Here is a 22260-nt window from a genome sequence, read left to right as displayed (position 1 = left end):
CGCCTGCTGAAATTCTCAGGGAAGGGGAGTTAACGCAGAGTTTGCTTCTTCTGTATTTCAGAAACTTTGATGACATTCATGTCATGCTGGATCAGACATATTTCATGCGGCAATTTGTGCTTGGGAATGTCCCCAAAGTTCTCCTATTTGCTGTTATGTCTCTAGGGATTAGGTGAGTAAGCTCATATACCCTATGGCTATAATATCTTCAAGTTGCAGGACCCCAAATTCCGACCCCATGGGCTGATTTGTGCTAGATATTCCCAAGCTCCTTTTGAAAACCCTCAACTAAGAGCTCACTGGGGAGAGCCTTTGTTCAACAAATCTCGGGAGCTGTTGAAAGATGACTTTGACCATCCTTCAATAACCAGTGCTCAGACCTATGTACTCCTCGCCACGTACCATTTTACTTTTGGTGGAATGCGAAAGGCGTGGTTGTCATTAGGGTTCGCTCGGACCATTATTAACTTGCTTCAGCTTGATCAAAATCCGCCAGGCACAGATCCTTTCCAAGATGAAATATCTCGTCGTTTGGTTGCTACGATTGGCTTGATGGAGAACTTGTTCACCCCTTCAGTCAACATTTCGCGGGGTCTCCAACCAATCTCTCCGTTACCCATGCTTTATAGTGATGAAGATTTTGATTTAATCAAAGCTCGAGCCTTGACTCCATCCCGGAATTTGCGCAAGCCCGCTCTTATGAACGAAATTCTTCAGCTTTCGGATATCTTCTTTCAAATCCGTAAGCAATGGTCTTCTGTTTATAATGACACTGTATCCGGGCTCAAAGATCGACTCCGACATTGGGAAATGAAACTCCCGACATCCTTTATTTACTCGGAGCAAAATATGGAACACCACTTGAGGAGTTTCCAAATCCGACCGTTTGTCTCATTGCACTTGTTATATCATCACGTTTGGCAGATTTTGCTGTTTGAAAGTCTGACCTGGCCACCCCCGTCTTACAACCCTACAGGATATGACTCCATAGAGCCGAGCACTAGAGAACTATCACAAGTCTACCATCATGCGATTGGAGTCGCAGAAATAATATCTCGCCTTTGGGAGCTAGCTCGATCTGATATCCAAAACCCCTGTTTTGCACAGATCGCAATCACAACAACAGTTATTCTGGCACATCGACTATTGTCCACAAGAGACGCAAAAGAACGCGAACACACACAGGATACTATTAAAACAGTTTATGGATGCATTCTACGTGTGCAGCATTATTGTCGTCTATTCAACTGGGTTGTACGTTCGTTTTATTTGTCAATTGAAAGCTACAATGTTATCGTACTTACTTTCTATAGGTCAATCAAGTCCAGTTCTTCTTGCATGTCTGCACTAAGGCTAGTTTTTGGTTGGACGAAAGAACCTGGCGGTCTGTTATATACGATCAGCTTATGAACCTCGGCACAAGCTTTGAGCGACTCAATTATGAAACTGCGGGTAAGTGATTAGCTACAACCTGATAGCAGTAAAATCCTCGCTTCATACGGCTGATTTATTTCAAACTCTGCCTCGACAGGACGCGAGGGGCTTAATCTAGCCAGCTATGCCGATCAGCCAAATAAGGAAATACCCGAGATCCTTACCAGAGAGTTTCTACTACAATCCTGAGATGAAATAGCGCCAATATTTCAACCCGAGCTCTTTTAGTTTTAGGGTGGAGAGAAAATGAAAGATATACAAAATTATGGAGCCCAATTGCTACGGTATCTACTTAAAAGCTCTCCATGCTATCTCCGAGTAGTTTGATAAATCCGAGTCCTTAGAGCCCATTCCAAGTAAACCCATTTGCCACACGGAGCTCCGTCCTCCCGACAATATCTTGAGAAGAGAAACCGATCAAGATCTGGTAAGTTCCCGTTTCCGCTCGCCAGCAACATTCTGAAGCATCGTAAAAGCTGACACTGTATTTGTCAAGGGTCACATATGTTTTCTGGATACACCCGGGCCAATGTAAACTTTCTGGAAACCCTTCAATTCCTTCACTGGTCGCTTGTTTCCCACACTCGACTCGGGCATTTGGATATAGCATTGAATAACAGTAGAACCTTGACACGCACCGGTGTTGCTTACATGACAGGAAATCTCCACTGTTCCATCGACTCCGTCTAATTCGGAGTTTGTGGTTTGAATGCATGCAACTTCGAATCGGGTATAGGAGAGGCCGAATCCGAATGGAAATAAGGGTTCCGCAGCCTCGCCAGAATCGTAGTACCTGTAGCCTACACCTAACTTTTCCTCGTACCTAACAATGTTGTTTGCATCACAGGGAAAATTTTTGAACGTCGGATTGTCTTCATCTTTGCATGGCCAAGTGAATGGAAGTCGTCCCCCAGGATTAATTTCTCCAGTAACCACTTTAGCGAGCGAATGTCCACATTCTTGACCTGGGAACCATGCCTGTATTACAGCAGGCACCTGATCAAGGAATCTTGCCATATTGACAGGGCCGCCAGAAAAATTGACAACAATAGTGTTCGTATTAGCACGAGATACAGCCTCGATCTGCTGATACTCTAGCTCTGTGAGATCCATCGTGTCACGATCAAATCCTTCGGACTCAACCTCGTTTGTCGTTCCGACGCATACAATAGCATAATCCGAGCTTTGCGCTAGAGCGCAAGAGTCTTGAATGCGTTGAGATACGTCCACAAATTCTTGAAAGCGCAATGAAGACCCCTGAAACATCCGACCATTCAGCAGCTCGCCATGGAGAAGCTCTTGGTCGGTATTCCAAGATTCAAGGACGACTTTATAAAGCCGGCCAGCCTCCATGCGCTTGGCGAATTGGCGTTCAATCTTCGATTTGAAGAAGTAAAATGATTCAGGGCTTAGTTCTGTTTCCTGTATTCTTTCAAAAACCTTTTGATTATCCACATAGCAAATTGCCGGACCGGTCAAGATGACAGAGAAGAAATGATCTCCTGTCGAAAGCGGACGAATACCATAAGTCATCCGACTGCAATATATTTCGTCAAGAAGGTCAGGCCATTTTTCCTTGATCATGTATTCTGGCAATGCTTTGGTTTCCTCGTGGATCTTGTTTTGACCAATTGTCGAACCGTTAAACCACTCCAGAAGAACGGGCTCCTCTGTTTGCGTTCTTGTGGCCCATTGGTAGGTTAAAGATGGATCTGCGTGGGGCAGTGCGCCATAGACAGGAACTCCAAGGCAGAAGCTTACTTTGAGATGAGTCGCCTGAAGTCCTTCAAGCGGGCTTACAGCCCGTATAGAATCAACTCGGGCACTGCCTCCACCACCCAGGGAAGGATGCTGAGCATGATACCCTATTAAGGCCACAGAGGCACCTTTAGCAACGGGAAGCACATCACGGTCGTTTTTCAATAACACCATTCCCTGGGCTCCTCCATGACAGATAAATCGCTCCCTATCCTCATTTCTCTCAGAACGTTCCTCGGGCTCCTGGTGGTTTTCAAAACGGCCCAGTGCGCGAGCGAGCTCTAGAACCCGGCGAGCAGAGTCATCAATGGTAGCCTCGGATACCTGGCCTTGCCGAATAGCCAGTAAAAGTTTGTCACCGCGGAACTTGGTTGGACCCGGCATCTCCAAGTCAACACCTGCTTTAAGACAGATTGCAGTAGAGTAAACTCCCATCCAGTCTGATACCACAAGCCCTTTGAAGCCCCATTCTCCGCGGAGAACACCGTTCACCAACCTAGCATCATCGGCGACGTAGGTCCCGTTAAGGCGATTATAGCTGTGCTCAATATCAGACATGAATCGAGGTCAGGAAGATAGAATTATGCAATTACCTTGTCATAAAGCACCAAGGGTTGGATAGCTTTAACACAAGTTGAAATGGCAGAAGATAAATCTCTCGCAGTGTCTGCTCGTCGACTTCGGCCGTGAGAAATTTCCGGTTGTTCTCTGTGTCGTTTGCCACAAAATGCTTGGGGGTAGCAGCAATGCCCTCAGATTGACACCCTGTGTAGAAGTATGTCAGCTTGTGGGTGGTTTCAGCTAGGCCTGGTTATAAAAGTACCATTTACAAATGCCGCAGCAAGATTCCCAAGTACCACTGGGTCCTCTGAAAATGTTTCATAGTTCCGACCTCCTAGACACCGTATTAGTTGACTTAACATGGCTCCAGAATAATATTCCCGCGGAACTTAATGTGGGTGCAAACCTCTTGGTGATCGAATGACATTCAATGTTGGAGCTAAGAGCACATTCGCGGCCTTCAGCTTCGCCTCCTTCGCGATTTCTCGCCCAGTGCGGAATACAATGTCCCGATCAAAACTAGCTCCAAGACTGGTACCACAAGGAAAACACGCTGCTTTGATACCGCTCACATAGCTTTCACCGCGTGCGCCATTAGGCCCGTCTGTTGCCTACTTATATGCCTGTATTAGCAATCTCTCCACTTGGCACCACCACCATGAAGTCAAGCCATACCTTGATATGCGGAACAAAGACCTCTTCGCGCTGAATCACGGGTGTTCTCCACCAATCTCGAGCAGCAAGTAGCGAAACCTTTTCTTCCAGCGTCAACTGGGTCAACAATGCATCCACGTTGGGCGTCATCGTGCAACAGAACTATCAGTAACTAGTAGTTCGGAAAGATATTGGGAATGGAAGATTTTTTTGGCTCGCGGAAAGCTCTTTTTAATATTCCCGAAGATTAACAGTCCGCCCTCGCGTTGAAACTCATCAGTAATCAATTCCACATCATGCGCGAATACATACCTACGGGTATTAGCCGGTTAGTCTATGGGACAGGGACATCTCGGCGCTTGACTCATCCGATTGGCTCAGCTCCGAAAATTATCGGCATACTCGGGGTGGATTCCGGAATTCTACGTCTCCGATTGGTGCCCGACCAATATTGTTCGGATGTTGTCTCGCGCTGTCCAAATCCCCACACTCCGCATTTTCTTCCCTTGGCTTCAATACTCTGCCGGCAAGGCCAGACGCGCCTGGAACCTCTCATGCAATGGCCAAATAATTCGCTTGAAAGCAGAACCGCAAGGTCATATAAAGGGCTCCATGACTCTCGAGAACTTAGATCTGAGAGTTGCTGTTTTTCCTCCACGGTCTGCCAGGAGATTTCTCAATTAATCATTTCTCTCATTTCTCTCATTTCTTCTCTTCAGCATGGAAGGCTCCAAGAAAATTGAGAAGAGTCTCCAACAGATCGAGGACACTAAGTTAAGCCAGGATGTCGAAGGCATTGACAGCCAACTTCAACGGTTGGCCCACGAAGCACCCCCATTTTACAAGAAGAAAAACCTGACCAGACTATACTTGCTGATGATCCCTGGTTGTCTCGTACCATCTGTCACTTTGGGGTTTGACTCGGCGATGATGAATGGATTGCAGGCTGTGGAGACGTGGAATACTTGTAAGAATCCCTGTCTCTTCGCAAAACTGTTGCCGGGATGACAATCTAACTCTAAGTGACAAGATTTCGGAAACCCCAACGGTAGCATCCTCGGTGTGCTTACTGCAATCCTATCCTTAGGCGCAGTTTGTGCTACTCCGTTTATCAGTATGGTTGGAGACCGATGGGGTCGTCGTAAAGGCATTCTCTTTGGCTCCACCATCATGGCTATTGGAGGTCTTATCCAAGGGTTATCCATAAACAGTCAGTTTATCATCTCTTTCAGTACCCGTGGCGCACATTAGAAGTTGAACGACTAACGTATTCTATGCCTATTTAGTTGCGATGTTTCTTGTCTCTCGCTTTTTGCTCGGCTTCGGACTAGTATTTGCCAATACGTATGCGCCCATCCTGATCGGAGAACTCTCCCATCCAAGAGACCGCCAGGTCACAACCTCTTTGTATCAGACGACTTGGTATCTTGGTGCCACCATGGCTGCCTGGATAACGTTTGCAACATTTGTCATTCCGAACGACTGGGCCTGGCGTATCCCATCTCTTCTACAAATGTCCCCAGCGATTGTTACAATAACTGGTGTTCTCTTTCTCCCCGAGTCTCCACGATGGCTGATCGCTAATGGGAAAAATGATCTGGCCAAGGCCATTTTGACTAAATACCACGCAGAAGGAGATGAATACGATGAGCTTGTACGACTGGAGTTCCATGAAATGAAGCAGGTCATTGAGGCTGACATTGCTGCAAACGAAATGACATGGCGCGCTTTGCTTACAAGTCGAGGGAACCGTCGACGATTACTACTAATTATCATGCTCGGGGTTTTTTCGCAGTGGTCAGGAAATGGGTTGGTCTCGTAAGCTTCACCACTGCTCCTCCCTTTTCCCCAATACGGCCTTTCGGGTCTTTGCAAGTACATGTCTAATCTATAGGAAAAGATACTATCTCGCCCGTGTCCTTGAGACAGTTGGGATAGCCAGTTATAAGGAAAAAAACATCATCAATGGGTGCCTGATGATCTGGAGTTGGATTTGTTCTCTGTGCGCCGCCTTTTTGACCGCACACCTGCGCCGCCGCACCCAGTTTTTAATCTCAACGTCGGGCATGCTTGCTATATTTGCGAGTCAAACTCTGTGTGCGGGTCTTTTCAACGATCACGGTAACGTATCCGCTGGCTACGCGGTCATCGCCATGCTTTTTCTCTTCTACACGTTTTTCAACTTGGGCTTCAACGCTCTGCTCTATTCATATCCGGTGGAGGTTCTCCCCTACCCTGTTCGTGCAAAGGGCTTTTCTGTTCTCATGTTTTTCGGTAAGGCTGCCAACTTCGTCAACGCCTTTGTCAACCCCATTGGCTTGCAGTCAATCGGTTGGAAATTTTACCTGGTTTACGTTGGATGGCTGGTTATTGAGATCCTGGGAATCTATCTGTATTTGGTGGAAACCAAGGGCCCGAGCCTCGAAGCTATTGCTTCTCGCTTTGACGATCTTTAGACAATTTCCCACTATGGAGAGGGGAGTTTTTCTCATTTGGACTTTGGGCGCAGCGTGATAAGACTTTCGAATGCTTCTACAACAGGGCTGTTTGGATCGTTGGTCGCTGTGTAAGCAAGAGTTCCTCTTCGTTTCTTGTCAGTACTTTTGTTGAGATACATCGTTCTTATATAGCACGTCCAATGTATCCAGAGTGAGTCTTGTTATTAATGTCTCCGTTTCACACAAAGTATTCTTCCGGGCGTGCTGGCTCCTGAGCTGATTAGAGAGATCTCAACCTCCCCCACGATTATGGGGACTAATGTCAACTTGTGAGAAACAGTAAGGCGAGAGATCAAGCTTGTTCCAAACATGGCCCTCCAGGCTGGAAATATGAAAGACAGACAGGAAATCTCTGACCGAGGTGAAGGGGAGCCATGAATGGCTGAGGCATTTTACAGGAATGGCTGGATAAGAAGCTAAAGTTCTGTGACAAAAATGCGCAAATGAGACCCCTAAAAAAAAAACACACAACAGATATTGTATGTCCATGGCCACCTAACGTCCACGAGTTTGCCCTAGCGCGGCGCCCCTTCAGCCCTTTACCTGAAGGGGCGGAACTGACATACAGAAGTCGCCTTTGCAAATTCCAGCAGAGAAAGATTTAACGAGGTGCTAGAGCGCAGATAATAGGTAAAATGAATGGTCTTCGCCCTTCTTCACCTGGCTATCTTTTGGCCTGGCCGCTGCTATTAATCCCTTACTTGGTCGCCTTTTTACTAATCTCCACAATGAGGAATAAAAAGTACAACTATCTCTTGATCGATCTTGATAATATTAATAACAGGGAGATAGCCTGTATAGTGCTATCTTAAGCTATCTTAAGCAGAAAGAGACTATAAGGAGGCTTTAAATCCATTTCCTAGCTGCTCTAGTTTTGGCCAATAACCTAGTTTTAGCTTTGAGCCACTATCTTGATGGTTATATACAGAATCTATAGACTCTTTTCGGTTTACAGTTTCTTTATTGAGGTTTTGGTAAATATGTATCGGTGGTAGAGGGCTTAAATATCCTAAGATTAGTTTGCTGGAGGGGAACTCTCTGCCTACACTTGTAACGGGTCAGGTCCCGATATATGGCCCAGGCTTGGCCTGTGCGATGTGATCTATCAGTTCCCCTGGATATTTACTCGCCGCGGGTCGCCCTATTTTCTTACACTTCTCTAAGCTTTAAATAAACTGCATGTTGGCACCGCTCAATTAAATCAATTCGGTCGTAGCCCTTCACAACACTACACTATACTACACCACAAAGTTATAATATGTGCAGCCTACAGATGTGGTGGTTTTTCTCTTTGCGATCGACCTACTTGCGTAAGCAGATAACCAGCAAGCATATTCTATCTTATAATATATATACATATAGGCGACAGTCTACATCGTAGAAATCGTCGCTAGGTTCGAGGTCCATGGCTCACTCTAGGAAACGAAGGTTGAGTCAATATCTACATCCAGGAACCTTTTTCTAGGTACGAAAACCGTCATTTATCTCAGGAAAGAGGAGTTTGAGGGATCATCTACATCGTGAGTAGTTCGCTGATGCGAGAACCTGTGATACATCGCAAAAGCTGCGCCATATTTCGCGGCCCGGAAAGAGGGAGATTTAGAAATGAAAACTACGCATTTTCCGCATCAAAGTCAAACACTGAAAAATAAATACACTCAGAACGTAATGGCTAAAAGCCATAAGGGAAAATCTACGTTCTTGATCGTGAATGAATGTATCGGTGTGAGAAAGCGATAAAAGTTTCTCTGTATTGGTGCTCAGAGACTTTCAGCTTATTCACCACGTCCTGCGATCACTTGCCCCATCAAGGGTAAGAAGAACTGAGTTTTGCCGATGCACAGGCTATAACAACATATTGTGGTATGTTGCGAGCCTGTGGTCTGAAAAGGTTCTAAATTAGATGTATTACACCAGTGGTGACGTACACCAAATACTTACTAAGCGGTTGGTGTAGTTAACTATCGAACCCAGGTTGTTAGTTACTAAAACGTAGTTCCAAAGCGAGCTGGACAATCAAGCGAGCTGGCTAAGTGACGGTAAATTGGGCGCCAAAAGGCTACTTTTGACATCATTTTAAGCGTCCTATTCACGAGAATATTCTCATTTCTCGAATAACAGATAATGCTATCTAGTCAGAAGATATCAAAAGAAAACTCTGACATTACATGATTCCTAAGTCTCAGTCTATATAAGGAAGTTATATATAAAATTGTTAAGGTAAGTTAGACTACTAGGTAAGGGATAGATAAATAGACCTGGCGCTCACCCGCCTTGCGGGCCCAAGATCAGGGTCTCATTTACCCGGATATGTTTCGCTTTACCTATTTAGGAGACACCTTACCATTTTAGGATAGGTAACTAATGAAGTGAGAGATGCTCGACCGCAGTCTGGCGACAAAGACTAAGCACATACTATCAATTAGGAATACACACACCCACACAACCACTCCTATCTCATATAATAATAAAATACGGTTGAGCTAAAATAGACACTGCGTACTACCCTGCGCACTGTAGTATAAAGCAGTAAAATTGGTGAAACGAAATTAAATTCTCTTTAAAAGCCGCCCGTCTATCTCTATATTTACTTAGTAATATTTATACGCGCCTAATATCCAGAACGCCCTTAGGCAGCAGCTATATTTTATTTTTTCATGCGTTCCACCGCTAGACCCTGTAGATTTGTAACTAGAGTTATTTAAAATTCAGGTCGAATCTGGTCTAACTCAGGGTTTACTAGTAGGTCTCCAATGTGAAGTTTAAGTCAGGTTCTAGGTCGAAGGTTTCGACCTAAGTTGGGTTATGCGGAAGTCCATCTGTAAGATTTTGACGCACCTTTGTAGCATAACTGGCGGATGACAATATCTAAAATTGCGAAATTGTTCCAAAATTGTACTATTATCTGTACATAGATTTTGAGCTACTGTAAATAAGAAGACTATCCATTCTGGACCCCACGCTGCTGGTGCCCAGTCATCATCCACTCTAAACCCCGTGGCCTCTCCTCTAACCTCAGAACCGAATACTTCCGCCTCATCCACTCCTCACATGTCAGCGCCAGCACCCCTGGCTCTGCCGCCGGAATCTGCGAGGTCTGCGGTGCAACCATAACCGTCTGATCCGCCGGCCGCACCATATACGCAAATGAATACCGCGTCGGCATGGCCCGGTTCGGGATCTGCCCGACACGGTGCACGCACGACCGCAGCACCCCGTTCGTCAGCAGAGAGAGACTATCGCCTACGTTAACGATGGCGTGGCCAGCGCGCGGTGGCCGCACCCATTCCCAGTCCCCTTTAGCTTCCCCTTTCTCGACACATTGGATCTGTAATCCGGCTTGACGTGTGAACAGGAATGTCAGCGACCCCATGTCCGTGTGCGCTGCGTGCGGAACGAGAACTTCTTTGGACGCCGGCTGCGGCTGGTATTTGAGCAGCCGGATGATATCCTGGGAGGGCGTGCTTATCTCGTGCTTGTGTTTGAGGTTGTCGGCTGGAAGCAGAGCCAGGATTTGCGACAGATGGTGAGTGATGGTCTGTGTTGTGCTGTTGATGGTGGTCGTGAGGGCATGTAGGGTTGGGAGTGCCGCGGTGATTACCGGGGGACGGGGAAAGTCGGCTTGGCCATTGAGACCGAGGATGCCGTTTTTAGGAATCTATGTGTTTCTCCGTTAAAGACAGCAAAGAAAACCTGAGGTGGGATCGAGCATGAAGAAGATATTGATTACCACGTAAGTCTCAAATCCGTCGCGTTGCCCCGCGAGCCCACCGTAGTTCCGCCCTACAGGTTTGTATCTAGAGCCATTACTTCAGTGATGGTGTTCAGAGGAGATAAATGGATGGATAGAGACATACCCATTACACTTTTTACTTGGCAGCTTGTCCACATCATACACACATTTCTCTTCCTGCGGTAGGGCGAATAGCTCCTCGGAGACGGAGCGAATGTCCTCCAAGATCGGGAGAATATCCCACTCTCTCGACCGCATATCGAGGTAGAACGCGCCCGTCGTGCAACTCGCCTCGAAAAGCTGTTGTGCCTCCGCCGCGTCGCCGGCTTGGAGCTTGCCCAAGTTGATGGTGTGGAGATCGGCTACCGGGACATCGACGGGGAAGTCGTCTGCTTCAGCAGTTGCCGTCGTCAGGGGATCGTCAACGGCCATGGTGCGGTGGATGAAGACAAACAGGGCATACAATTAGAGGTGTCCTAAAAGTATTACAGATGGATAGATCAACCTGTGTCCAAACCTGTTGGTTGTTATAATAGCGGCATGCGGATGCAGATATGTCCGGGTATGGCGCCGATAGGGGGAGTATGCAAGGAGCGGCGGACTAGTGCTGGGCATTTCCTGGCTTCTGGGACAAGAGCACCTCGCATGTTGTGGCGTCGTGCAAATGAGCAGTTTTTTGCGCTTCAAAAAGTCACTATGAGGGCAGAGCCCATTCTTGGAGGGAAATGTTCGCCAGGCAAGGGGGCGGATGCTTTCATCTTGACTGAAAGATCGTGTCAACAGGTTACAGAGTCTTGCCGAGCACATGGGAGCAGGTGTGGTATTCCTTTGCTTGCTTCAATCAGCATTGTGGAGTGGTTGTGATCTGTACTACCTATGCATCAACTCGCGTACACGGCAGGCAAGAGCTAACAATCGACCCAGCGGACAGCCTGCAGAGCTGGCATCTCCCCCAGCTCGTCGGCCAACACGCCCTCCATGACATCCAAGGCCCGCCGGATCTGATCATCTGCGTGAAAAGCCGCATTCCAGAATGCTTGGAAGCTCAGCGTTCCGTCGTGAGTCCAGACCATGAGCGTGATGCCGGCTGAGAGAAAATCTGACCAGCAGGCGAAATTGTGGACGCGGAAGGCCCCTATCACTGCTGGAAACAGGCCCTGATCTAGCGGGCCGAGGCTGCTGAACCACGGCATGGAGCTGGAGTCGCCGCTACCGGACGCGAAGTAGTGAACGCGAGCGGCGGTGATAGCTCGCTGGTCCGTGTAAAGCCAGTCAGGCTCTCTGGCTCGCTGGTATTGCTGGCATAAGATCCGGGCTCGAGCCACAAACTGGTCTGGGTTGCTGCTGTTCTGGCTCGGGGCCGCAAGAGTGATGAGCAGTTGCTGCGCGGGGGACCAGGCGCCCTGGTCGTGCAAAGCCGACGTTGGGGCCAGACGACTCCGAATTTGGGCCGGCATCATCCCTGCGTAGGACCACGAGCGCTTCGAAGGGGACGCAAGCTGCCACACGGCGGCCAGGTAGGCGGCGTGGATGGCGGCGGTCACGGTCACGGTGTAGGCCTTGCAGCGAGCGAGGAGCTGGTTGGTGGACTGCCTAGTGTAGATACGTTGATGCAGCCGCATGTGCGAGGGAATTCCGTGCATGGGGCTCAGAGAGTCGAAGGTAACCGAGGGTTGGGCGGCATAGAACCGCGCAAAGTCATCGTCGACCCTCTGCTGGGCGCTCGGGTCGGTTGGGCCTGCCCCCGGCATGACAACTTCTTCAAGTGAAGGTGATAGTAGGCCGACTTCGCTTCCAGGTACATGATGTGCAAGAGTGTGAAGCGTCGAGCTCTTGGCGCCGGGAAGTAAGTCTGTTGTGAAGCGCAGGAGGTGGTGGAGCAGCTGGAGACAGCCTGTGGCCTCAGTGCGCCAGTGACTGATGCATAAGATAAGTTGCCCGTGGAAGACACCGTCTCCCGAGTCGTCCAGGGGTAACAGATAACAAAAGGGCAGCCAGTCCGGCGGCAGGCGCATTTGTGCAATGGCCAAGTGAACGGTCTGGCCCGGGGGGAGTTCCACGAAGGTCGTCTGCGCCCAGGCCTCGAGTTGATCAGCTGTGACGGGCCGGTATTGCTTCATCCCATCCTGATAGGTGGTGGCGATATCAGGAGATTTCAGCAGTCGCAGTGCTTTCCAGCCTTCGCGCAGAGCGACTGCCACCTGCCGGCCCTCGCATGGTATGGAGAAGTCTACCACTGTGTATACCAGGTTTGGCTCGCGAGAATAGACTTCACGCGCCTGAATCAGTGCAGCGGGCAGCATGCTCTTCTCCAAGTCCCCGAGGGGCCTTTCATAGACATCAGGTGTGATAGCTTTCCACGACATGATGTCAATCGTGATCTGCCTGCTACGATGGATCCTGAGCCGCGGCGGAGAACGTGAAGTAATGAATCAACAGTGCAGGAGTTGTGGACTTGGGTTTCTGTGAAGAGATTCCCTCACCGCCAGTTCCGGACATGCATTTGCGTACAAAAAGCGTACGACTTTTACAGGACATGAAGCAAGGCCCAGGTGACCTATCAGAGCGCTATACCCTGTGTCAACAGCAGCAGGACATCAATTTCGCTCTCCGCGATCAAACCGGCGGTCAGTCAAGTAAAGCTTCGCACACCGGCTGCCAAACTCTCCTCTAGAGGTGTCCATCCTGCTCGCCCGAACACATCCTGCAGAAGACCCTCGGCTCGGGCCACGGGCGGAATCTGGTTCCAGATACGTTCCTCGTTCTTGGGAGGCGCCGGGATAAGCGGGTTGTCTGGCTGCAGCTTTCGCAGCAAGACAGCAATGTCGGCCCAGGTGAAGGGCGAGGCAAAGGCAAACAGTCTCTCGGACTGTACCTGGTCACAAAGGAGAGCAACCACGTGTAGGCGCGCCGCGTCTTCGACATCGACAAACCACTCTATGATATGATCAGAATCAGTGCCAAGATCATGTATACGGGAGGACAGCGCAGGAATGTTTACGAGGCGGAAGTTGAAACGCTGTAGTGTCACCCTGAAGAATGTTCTTCATCCAGCTCATACTCGATCCGCCAATTTCGGGATGCAGGATCTTCCCCAACTGCATGAGGAAACTAATTAGCAAAAACAAACGCGCAGGCCAGGGGGCATTCCAACCGTCCAATAGGGGAGAACCGTGTTCAGAACAAATGGGTGGTGGTTCTGCTCCATCCATTTCCACGCCTCTCGCTCAGCCTGCACCTTGCATGCCCCGTGCACAACGAAAGCCAGCATTTCGGGGGGGGCAGGACTTCTGTGATGCGGTCTGCACGGCGTATTCATTCCAGGAATCTGAAAAAGCTCTCAGTAACAGAGGCAGAAGAGTGGTGGTGGCAATTGACATACCATGATCTACCGGAACCGACCTATTCACCGTAGGGTAGAACGCAGCGCACGACGACGAGGTCAGCACAACCCGCCGCAAATTCTTGTGCTTCTTCGCACTTTCTAGAATATTCACATTCATGTTTTGGGCCTGCAAGATTGCGTTCGTGTCGTCTGTGAAGGACATATGGTTGGCCTAGATAATTTCATATGAGGATTTGACTCTGGTTGTCCGCCCTGGGAATATAACTGTCCATACTAGATGCACAAGGCCCGAGATTCCTTCTAGCACCAGGTCCAGAGCATTGGGAGCCTCCAAATCCGGAATTAGAGCCGTCTCGAAGCTGCCCAGCTTGCCGTGAGATTGACGAAAATACTCCTCCAACCAAGGCTTGGGCTTGCGAACCGTCCCGCGAACATGTAATCCGAGGTCGAGCAAGATGGAAATAACGTGCGAGGCAATGTATCCATTGGCGCCAGTTACCAGGATCTTAGATCCTCGTGGGAAGATGAACTCGCCGTTCATTTTCTCGTCCTATTGTTTAGATCGTGTAAGGGAATGGGAGGAGATGAAACTGGAAAGATGTTGCGAGAGAAAAATCCCAGGTGTAGAACCCTTCATGCCGCAGGATCTTCATGCATAGCCAATGATTCGTATTTCTGCTTTCATTACATCCTAGTGCCCGCACTGCGTAATGAGCTTGTAACGGCGCACAGTGCAGCCATAGCCGCCCAAAGATACTTATAAGAATGAACGCGGGTCCGGATTCTTCCAAGGGACCTCGACCAACCTCTTCATATCATTCATCATGGCGACTCTCCGCGAAACACTCACGATTGTCAAGCAGATGGGCGACCTCTTTGCCGGAGAGGTAGATGCTGCTGGATACAGCAAATACGCATTTGAGCCAGACAATTCTCCCTCCGACTTCGCCTTTCTCAGCACTGACGCCGAAATGGCCCGAGAGGAGCTCATCGCGGCAGCCGAACGGGTCTTGCTCCTCGCGCGAGGTCCCCAAGGCAGCCTCGGCGAGTATCGTCAAACGGTGAGTCATGAAGGCCCGCCATGCTTGCCGTCTCACCTTGTCTCTAAGACGCCTCGATCTAGGGCCTCGTCATGGGAACCGTCCACTCGCTCATCGAGATGGGAATTCCCGAACTGATTCCTCTGGGTCAAGCAATTCACTTTGAAAAGCTGGCCAGGGGTGCTAAAATGGCCGTGGAATTGCTGCGCCGACTGGTGTCTCTGGCCAGTGCGTCAGGCTTCCTGCGCCGCGATGGTGATTACGTCCGACACAGTGCCATGTCGGCTTGCCTGGTACAAGATGTCTACACGGCCGATGCCACGCGGTTCATGCTCGGAGTCGATATGCGCGCCAATGCCTACGTGGCCGCCTCGGTCGTCCGTGATCCCACCGGCCAGACCCCTGAGAGCGCTCCCTTCGCGCTGTCCTTGCAGGCCAGCGGCCCAAAACCGACCACGTACTGGGATTTCTTGGAGCAGAACCCCATCGAATGTCGTCGCTTCCGCCAGATAATGGAGAAACTCAGTGCCGCTCCGACCCGGTCAGTCGCGGCCGTTCCAATGGCGTTCGACTGGACCCAGGTCAACACGGTTGTTGATGTATAAAGCCCCTCTCATCGAATATGACACCAACTTGAAGCAAAACACTGACATCCGGAGATAGGTGGGAGGTTCCGGCGGACATGCAGCGCTTGCTATCACCGAACAATACAAACACCTCCAGATCACCGTCCAGGACCTGGACGAGGTGCTGAAACAACGCCCTTTGCTGACCAGCAATGATGGCTCCCGCATCTCTTTCATGGCGCACGACTTCCACCTCCCGCAGCCGATTGTCGCTGATGCCTATCTGCTGCGGTTCGTCTTGCACGACTGGCCGGACCGTGTCTGCCAGGATATCATCCGCAATCTCCTGCCGGCCTTGCGCCCCGGTGCCCGTGTGATGGTAATGGAGTTGACGCTGCCGGAGCCGGGCACACTGCCGGGCTGGCTGGAGAAGATTATGTACATCAACGATATAGCTATGTTTGCGCTGTGCAGTGGGCAAGAGCGCTCAGTGCGGCAGCTGCGGTCGTTAATAGAGACATGCGAGCCGCGGTTGGAGTTCGAGGCGGCGACCACGCCCCCAGAGAGTCATTCTACGTTACTCAGCTGGATTATGCGTTAGCGCAGGCATCACATCTCATGTCGGTCCAGGACGTAATTAGATTCGTAACACTAGGCAAGAGCTACATGAATAAGCAGAACGTTTAATTTGCTCATTTTCCAATCCTCCTCCACCTACCAAACGAACGACACAACCCTAAACATCCAGGCATATCTCCTCTTGCCGTCTCCGCAAGGCAATCTTCCCCATTGGGTTCGTAAACAAGTTAAATCCCAGATTGATGACCCTTGCCCCATCCCCATCGCCCACTCTACGAAAATCATACTTCAATAGCATATGACACAGCGCAATCTTGACCTCGTTTGCGGCAAAGAACCGTCCAGGACAAATATGCTTCCCATACCCAAATCCTAAATGATTTGGTGCCGCCGCCACAAGCTGATGGTCATTCTCTTGACCGTCACGCTCGCGCATACGAAGGAACCGATGCCCGTCGAACCGGCGCGGGTCGGTGTACTCGCTCTCATCCCACATCGCGTGGCTGGACACCATCAGCAACGTGCCCTTGGGGATCGCGAGCCCATCGTGCAGCAGCACCGGCTCCTCCACCAGCCTGCCCATGGAGATCATCCGCGTCGGTTTGAGCCGCTGGCTCTCTTTGAGCACGCTGTCCATGAGTTTGAGGTTGTAGAGCGCTGCGCGCGTCCACCCATGCGTCGGGATCACGGAGATGATCTCCTGACGCAGCTCGGTGAGAAGATCAGGATCGCTGCTGATATCGTAGAGCACTTGGGTCAGCATGTCTGCGGTTGAATGAATTGCAGCAAAGGAGAGCAGCAGATGCGCGATGCTGGGGTTAAAGGGCCGACCCGAGGCGCCATCTTCCATCCAGTCGATCGCGTTGGGGACACGGTCCGTCGTTTTCGATGTAGAATTTCCGGCGGCCTTTTCTGTCTCACGTATCGCGCGCCGACGCTTGATCACCGGTAGAAGCAGGTTCTCCGTTTCTTGTATTTGCGCTTTTAGAGTCTGGCAGGCCGGGATGAAGCGCGCGACCACAGGGCGGAGGAACTTGGGCCAGCGTGTCAGTTTCTGAGCTGCTTCGTACACGTTGACCGTGTAGGTTATTAGAATGCGGTGCCAGTCTGCGTTACGGCAGAGATCGTCGCCGGTGAAGACTTTCGAGGAGAGTTGTGCAACAATCTGCAGAATGCTAGGTTTAAGCACGATCTCCTGCCATTCTGCGTATTATCAGTCAGCTCACTGGTCATGGGCCGCTAAGAAAGTGTGTGTACCGGAGTTTGAGGGCCAATGCGTCATCAACGCATTCGTCGTCTCGGTGCTTAAGGGCTGCACGAGGATTCCTATCTTCCCCATTCGAGTCAGCCGGCTGTCCTGTGTACGTAAAGGGGAGCTTGGCGAGGGATGATGACCGACCTAATGCCTGTTGCAAGGGTTGTTTGATGGAGTTGAACATCAACTCGGCCTCCACGGTGGCAACATTGAAGGGTTCGAACCCGGCAATATTCGAATGGAATTCCTGAGGGTTGAATATTAGCGTCGTCATCGACCAAGGCCGAGGGAGAGCGATTTACGCGCGACGTAAACTTCTGCAAACTGAGGCGGTCATCGTTCCGTAGTTCATGTGCATACTGAGGCCCGAGAATCAAGATAGGTCCAATATCAGTGAAGATCTTGAAGGCATTTTTATACTGTCCCATCCGTTGTGTCAGCATCACTTGCGCCTCCTCTATCCGTCGAGTCGCTGGCTCAGTACCTTCCGGAACCCCAATCTGATCAGATCCCCAGCTTGAAAGAGAAAACGTTGTCTGGATTTGGTGTAGAACATTTCCCAGCCTTGGCGATCGTTAATGCAAGCAAATTTGCCACGAGCGGAAGATTGAAGATGAAAGAGAATGTATAAGACGCTGCAGAGCAACGGGATTGTCAGGAAAGGCCCGCCATTTCTCGAGAATATCTCAATTAACTCCATTTTCAGCAGTTTAATGATAATCTGCCGACTTGGTACTATGAAACAAATTCTATGGTGTGGGATGAAGGGGTTAAATATTTATGCTAGCATCCACAGTCGTCTTGCTTGCCGCTGGTTAGTTCTAGGCCGTAACCCTTACGCGTGCTGGGAAGACGGCGTCGACATCATCGCTGCCGATACAGTAGAGAGTATGTATAGCATGTACAGCATGCATGAACCTTCAAGTGGGGATCATTCTATCCCTTGCATTTCCCTTTTCCCCCATCATCGTGATGTGACACTACACACTACATACGATGTAGGGGTGGACATCTTTTGGTCAGCCACGGCCTACCCCCCCCTTGCGCGTTCTCAGGACGCCATTCATGCGGACCGCGATACGTGATAATGAAACTCTGTGTCTGCAGTGACTAAGTGTCGAGCTGGGCTTATTATCCCCGAAGCATGAAGCATCTCTGGTCCTTCGATTTCCTAGTCGATACAAACACCTGGCCATGCTCGACCTCACTGCCATAACCACGGCTAACCCCGTTCACGGTTTCCTGACCAACTACGGGAAATGGATTCTCGGCCTGCTGATGGCATACACTCTGTCTCTGTGGTGGCTGCAACCAGCGAGCACGATCCCGTTCTTTCATGATCGGAGACCCGGGGAGCTATCTTTCATGAATGCGAAGATCCGATTTCTGACATCTGGCGCGGAGGCGTTGAAGAAATGTCAGGCCAAGGTAAATGGTTTCAGTTCATGCGATCAAGTGGATGCTCAAGACTGTTGTAGGCAAAGATGTTCCATATTATGACCGAGCGTGGAAAGCGTCTAGTTCTTCCTGGTGAATATGCGGATGAGTTGAGGAACGATCCGCGATTCAGCCACATTAAGTCGCTGGAAGTGGTAGGCTTCGATCTTCCGGAAATTGGGAGAGAGATATTTAAATGCTAAATTCAACAGGATTGGTGTACCAAATTGCCTGGGTTTCAGCCATTTTCGAACGGATCAACTCACGGCAAGCTGGTTCATGATCTGGTCTTGCGACTAACTAGAGCCCTACGTATGTTTTCTGCGGTGGTCTTTGCCATGGCGTGCTGGTCTTGGCTAATTTTATCGCGCAATTTAGCACAGCTGACCTCGACGATACGGGAGGAGACTGCACTGGCTATTCAAAAGCATTGGACGGATGACGAGGGTGAGGGCATTCCCCAATCACGAATCCTCTTCAACGAACAGGCCGACTGATGAGGACTATGCGGCGGAACAAACAGAATGGCACGATATCTCCCTGAATGCCACCATGGTCCAGATTATTGCCCAGATCTCTGCTCGCATCTTTCTAGGGACAGGTATCTGCCGTGACCAACGCTGGATCGACACCGCGATTGGTTACGTCGAGCATTCCTTCTATGCTATCCAGGCACTGCAGGCGTGGCCCCGCTGGTGCCACCGGATCGTACACTGGGTATTGCCGGAATGTCGTGGACAACGCGCATATTTCACTCGGGCAAGCAAACTGCTGATGCCAGTCATCCTAAAGCGCCGCCAGGCCAGGGCTGCCTCCGTGGCATCCGGTCGGCCCAAGATGGACGACTTTCTGCTTCTCGACTACGTGGAGGAAATGGCGGCGGGCCCCAATTACGACCCCGTGGTGTCCCAGCTGGGCTTATCGTTTGCCGCCATCCATACAACGAGTGATCTTGTAGGAAAGGTGCTGGTCGACCTCTGCCGCCACCCCGAACTGGTTGCGCCGTTGCGCGAGGAAGTCATCTCCGTGACCCGCGAGTATGGCTGGCAGAAGACGAGTTTCCATAAACTTAAGCTGATGGATAGTGTCATGAAAGAGACTCAGCGGTTGGCGCCGAACATGATCAGTCTGTGTCCCTTCCCTTTTGGTATCATCCATTAATTTCGTATCCCCGATTGACTGATGGGCCTAGTTACCATGCGCCGCGTCGCAACGGAGGATGTAACGTTGAAAGATGGCACTCATATCCCTCGTGGCACCCCGGTGGCTATATCGTCATCCCACATGTGGGAGGATAGTGAGGTGTATGAGAATCCAGATCAGTACAACGGGTACCGATTTGTGCAATGGCGCGACACGCCAGGGAAAGAGAGCAAAGCCTACTTGGTGACCACCAGTCAGGATCATGTGGGATTCGGCCATGGCAGTCATGCCTGTCCTGGTCGTTTCTTTGCTGTGAATGAGTCCAAGGTGGTTCTGTCTCATCTGCTGTTAAAGTATGACTGGCGCTTACAAGACCCGGATCAACCTGGGTTCCAGATCATCGGACTGTTCTCGCACGTCAACCCTATGTTGAAACTTCAGGTTCGGAGTCGGAAAGAGAAAATTCCTCTTTGAGTGTTAGTTCTGTTTGATGGTGAAAATTGCGATAATATAGCATGAGCTCGGTGGATTGTGCCACGACAGACAAGAAAAGTCCCCTACATTAGGATCCCATAGACCAAAACGGTGGGCGTCATGTTTCATGAGACTAGCCTGTTGCCCATTCCTTATATCACGAGACTAAGTTATATCGAGACCTAGGTGCTGGGAACCCCAGCTGTTGTAGTATCAATTTACTCTACCTTTTCCACCAAGACATGGAAGATACCCTCCACCGTCACAGGTGGACCACCAAAGGTACAGCTATTTCTCTTTCTGAGCCATCTGCTCTTGCTCCCTCTCCTTTTTCTTGACATTTCGCAACATCAAAACATATCCCACATCTAATAAAACACAAACCACCATGTGCCACTTCACCATCGGCGACTCCAGCCACCCAAACGCCTCTGGCCAGTGCATTCGCCGCAACTCGACCGAGATAGCCGAGACATACGAACCAATAAAGCGGGAGGCCCTGCGTAGTACATTATTAGTTGATCCTTTGAACTCATGCGCATCCTCCCGTCGGAAAACATACCAAATGCCATAAGTTGCCCCGCGGGAACTCCCCCCTTCCCAACAACTGACACCAGGCTCCCGCGACCAAAAAGTCTAAGCAAAAAAAAGCGCCCCAATTCGCAGCGCGGCCTACACCCACCGTCTCGGCCAAGGCAACATGCGCTAGCAGAAAGATAAGCGTCGCGCCGGCGAAGATGCGAAAGAGGTTGCGCTGCACGAGAGGCGCATGGGCCCACTCGCGCGGCGCGTATCGCACAGCCCCGACCATGATAAACACATTCAACACCAAATACAATGTGACATTGAATCGCTCGATCGGGTTGTGTGGCGGGTAGATTACCGCGTAGGTGATTTCCCAGGCGAAGTTGCAGCACAGTGGGAGCACCGACATCCCATATGTTTGGTCCCGATGCGATGTGTAGGCCATTAGGGCATAGTTGATACCCCAGCCGAGTCCCTGGCCTAGTTGCGCGAGGTCGGCTATCTGTTTGTATGGCTGGTATGCGGCAGGTACGGGGGTGGGAACCAATCCATCTTTCTTTTTCTTTCCTGTTTCTTTTTCGCGTCTGGTTTGTTTGAGGTGTGGAGAAAAAGGTGATGGGAGTGCTACCGGGTTCACACACCCAGTATATCTCTGATTTTCACCGCTAGATGATACATAATTCCTCTTCACCGCACGTGCATATGCAAGGGGTCTGGATGAATATATGCAGCGTAATGAAGGGATCGACAGTTGCTCATGCACGTCTGTGTGCAGGCGCCTTGAGTCTCTTGATGGGTACGTTTTGCGTACGAAAAGACTCGTCTGCATCATAATTACTTCCGCTATTAAACTTTCCAGACAAAGATTAATGTATTTAATTTTTTTTAATTTATATAATAAAGATTCCTGAAAAAAATAAACCACAAGGGTACAAGGGAATGAATTAATGCTATATTTTGTAGAAATTTGAAAATTTCTTTTTTCGAGTAAGGATGATTCCAGACTAAAACAACGTGAGCCACCCTTTAATCAAGTTGACCTTAGACATATCAGGCCGATGCATCCACACTTTGTCTCGTCAAGTCCAACGCTCTCGACCGAGTGCGGCGGCAGCCTGCCTGCCCAAGCGTGTGGATTAATAGATGGTTCCTATTAGTTAGACTAAGGCCTATAATACCGCGGAACTCAGTTCACCCCAAGTCTATCCATAAATTGGCTCTATCATTGAGCTGACTACGTACGTGATATTCAAGTAG

At 49.9% G+C, this 22260-nt stretch overlaps 9 protein-coding genes across 9 annotated transcripts; 3 read left to right on the top strand and 6 right to left on the bottom strand.

Annotated features, from left to right (window-relative positions):
* Positions 1-1932: 1932 nt before the first annotated feature.
* Positions 1933-4557, bottom strand: N7509_011412 (beta-glucosidase; the record flags this gene model as incomplete). Its single annotated transcript, XM_056636049.1, has 5 exons — positions 1933-3730; positions 3786-3957; positions 4016-4087; positions 4160-4364; positions 4429-4557. 5 exons carry the CDS (start codon positions 4555-4557, stop codon positions 1933-1935), a joined length of 2376 nt encoding a protein of 791 aa, XP_056486669.1.
* Positions 4558-5127: 570 nt separating this feature from the next.
* N7509_011411 (uncharacterized protein) lies at positions 5128-6863 on the top strand (the record flags this gene model as incomplete). Its single annotated transcript, XM_056636048.1, has 4 exons — positions 5128-5374; positions 5438-5617; positions 5694-6225; positions 6302-6863. The coding sequence occupies 4 exons, from the start codon at positions 5128-5130 to the stop codon at positions 6861-6863; spliced, it is 1521 nt and encodes a 506-aa protein (XP_056486668.1).
* Positions 6864-9846: 2983 nt separating this feature from the next.
* On the bottom strand, positions 9847-11070 carry N7509_011410 (Clavaminate synthase-like protein; the record flags this gene model as incomplete). The annotated part of the gene is made up of 3 exons (XM_056636047.1): positions 9847-10563; positions 10636-10702; positions 10763-11070. 3 exons carry the CDS (start codon positions 11068-11070, stop codon positions 9847-9849), a joined length of 1092 nt encoding a protein of 363 aa, XP_056486667.1.
* Positions 11071-11546: 476 nt separating this feature from the next.
* Positions 11547-13004, bottom strand: N7509_011409 (uncharacterized protein; the record flags this gene model as incomplete). The annotated part of the gene is made up of 1 exon (XM_056636046.1): positions 11547-13004. The coding sequence occupies one exon, from the start codon at positions 13002-13004 to the stop codon at positions 11547-11549; it is 1458 nt and encodes a 485-aa protein (XP_056486666.1).
* A 266-nt stretch (positions 13005-13270) lies between these two features.
* On the bottom strand, positions 13271-14525 carry N7509_011408 (uncharacterized protein; the record flags this gene model as incomplete). Its single annotated transcript, XM_056636045.1, has 5 exons — positions 13271-13575; positions 13640-13736; positions 13793-13928; positions 14041-14195; positions 14259-14525. 5 exons carry the CDS (start codon positions 14523-14525, stop codon positions 13271-13273), a joined length of 960 nt encoding a protein of 319 aa, XP_056486665.1.
* A 283-nt stretch (positions 14526-14808) lies between these two features.
* On the top strand, positions 14809-16191 carry N7509_011407 (uncharacterized protein; the record flags this gene model as incomplete). Its single annotated transcript, XM_056636044.1, has 3 exons — positions 14809-15045; positions 15108-15623; positions 15688-16191. The coding sequence occupies 3 exons, from the start codon at positions 14809-14811 to the stop codon at positions 16189-16191; spliced, it is 1257 nt and encodes a 418-aa protein (XP_056486664.1).
* A 135-nt stretch (positions 16192-16326) lies between these two features.
* Positions 16327-17698, bottom strand: N7509_011406 (cytochrome P450; the record flags this gene model as incomplete). Its single annotated transcript, XM_056636043.1, has 2 exons — positions 16327-17364; positions 17456-17698. 2 exons carry the CDS (start codon positions 17696-17698, stop codon positions 16327-16329), a joined length of 1281 nt encoding a protein of 426 aa, XP_056486663.1.
* A 920-nt stretch (positions 17699-18618) lies between these two features.
* N7509_011405 (cytochrome P450) lies at positions 18619-20478 on the top strand (the record flags this gene model as incomplete). Its single annotated transcript, XM_056636042.1, has 6 exons — positions 18619-18852; positions 18903-19016; positions 19074-19173; positions 19240-19308; positions 19385-19987; positions 20054-20478. 6 exons carry the CDS (start codon positions 18619-18621, stop codon positions 20476-20478), a joined length of 1545 nt encoding a protein of 514 aa, XP_056486662.1.
* Positions 20479-20766: 288 nt separating this feature from the next.
* Positions 20767-21448, bottom strand: pyr4 (meroterpenoid cyclase pyr4; the record flags this gene model as incomplete). Its single annotated transcript, XM_056636041.1, has 2 exons — positions 20767-21114; positions 21161-21448. The coding sequence occupies 2 exons, from the start codon at positions 21446-21448 to the stop codon at positions 20767-20769; spliced, it is 636 nt and encodes a 211-aa protein (XP_056486661.1).
* Between the last annotated feature and the right edge of the window lie 812 nt (positions 21449-22260).

The sequence above is a fragment of the Penicillium cosmopolitanum genome (genome assembly GCF_028827165.1).
Source record: "Penicillium cosmopolitanum strain IBT 29677 chromosome Unknown utg000009l:1.0-9042332.0:1.0-9050551.0, whole genome shotgun sequence".
NCBI classification, from domain to species: Eukaryota; Fungi; Ascomycota; class Eurotiomycetes; order Eurotiales; family Aspergillaceae; genus Penicillium; species Penicillium cosmopolitanum.
This window is presented reverse-complemented; position numbering and strand designations above follow the sequence as displayed.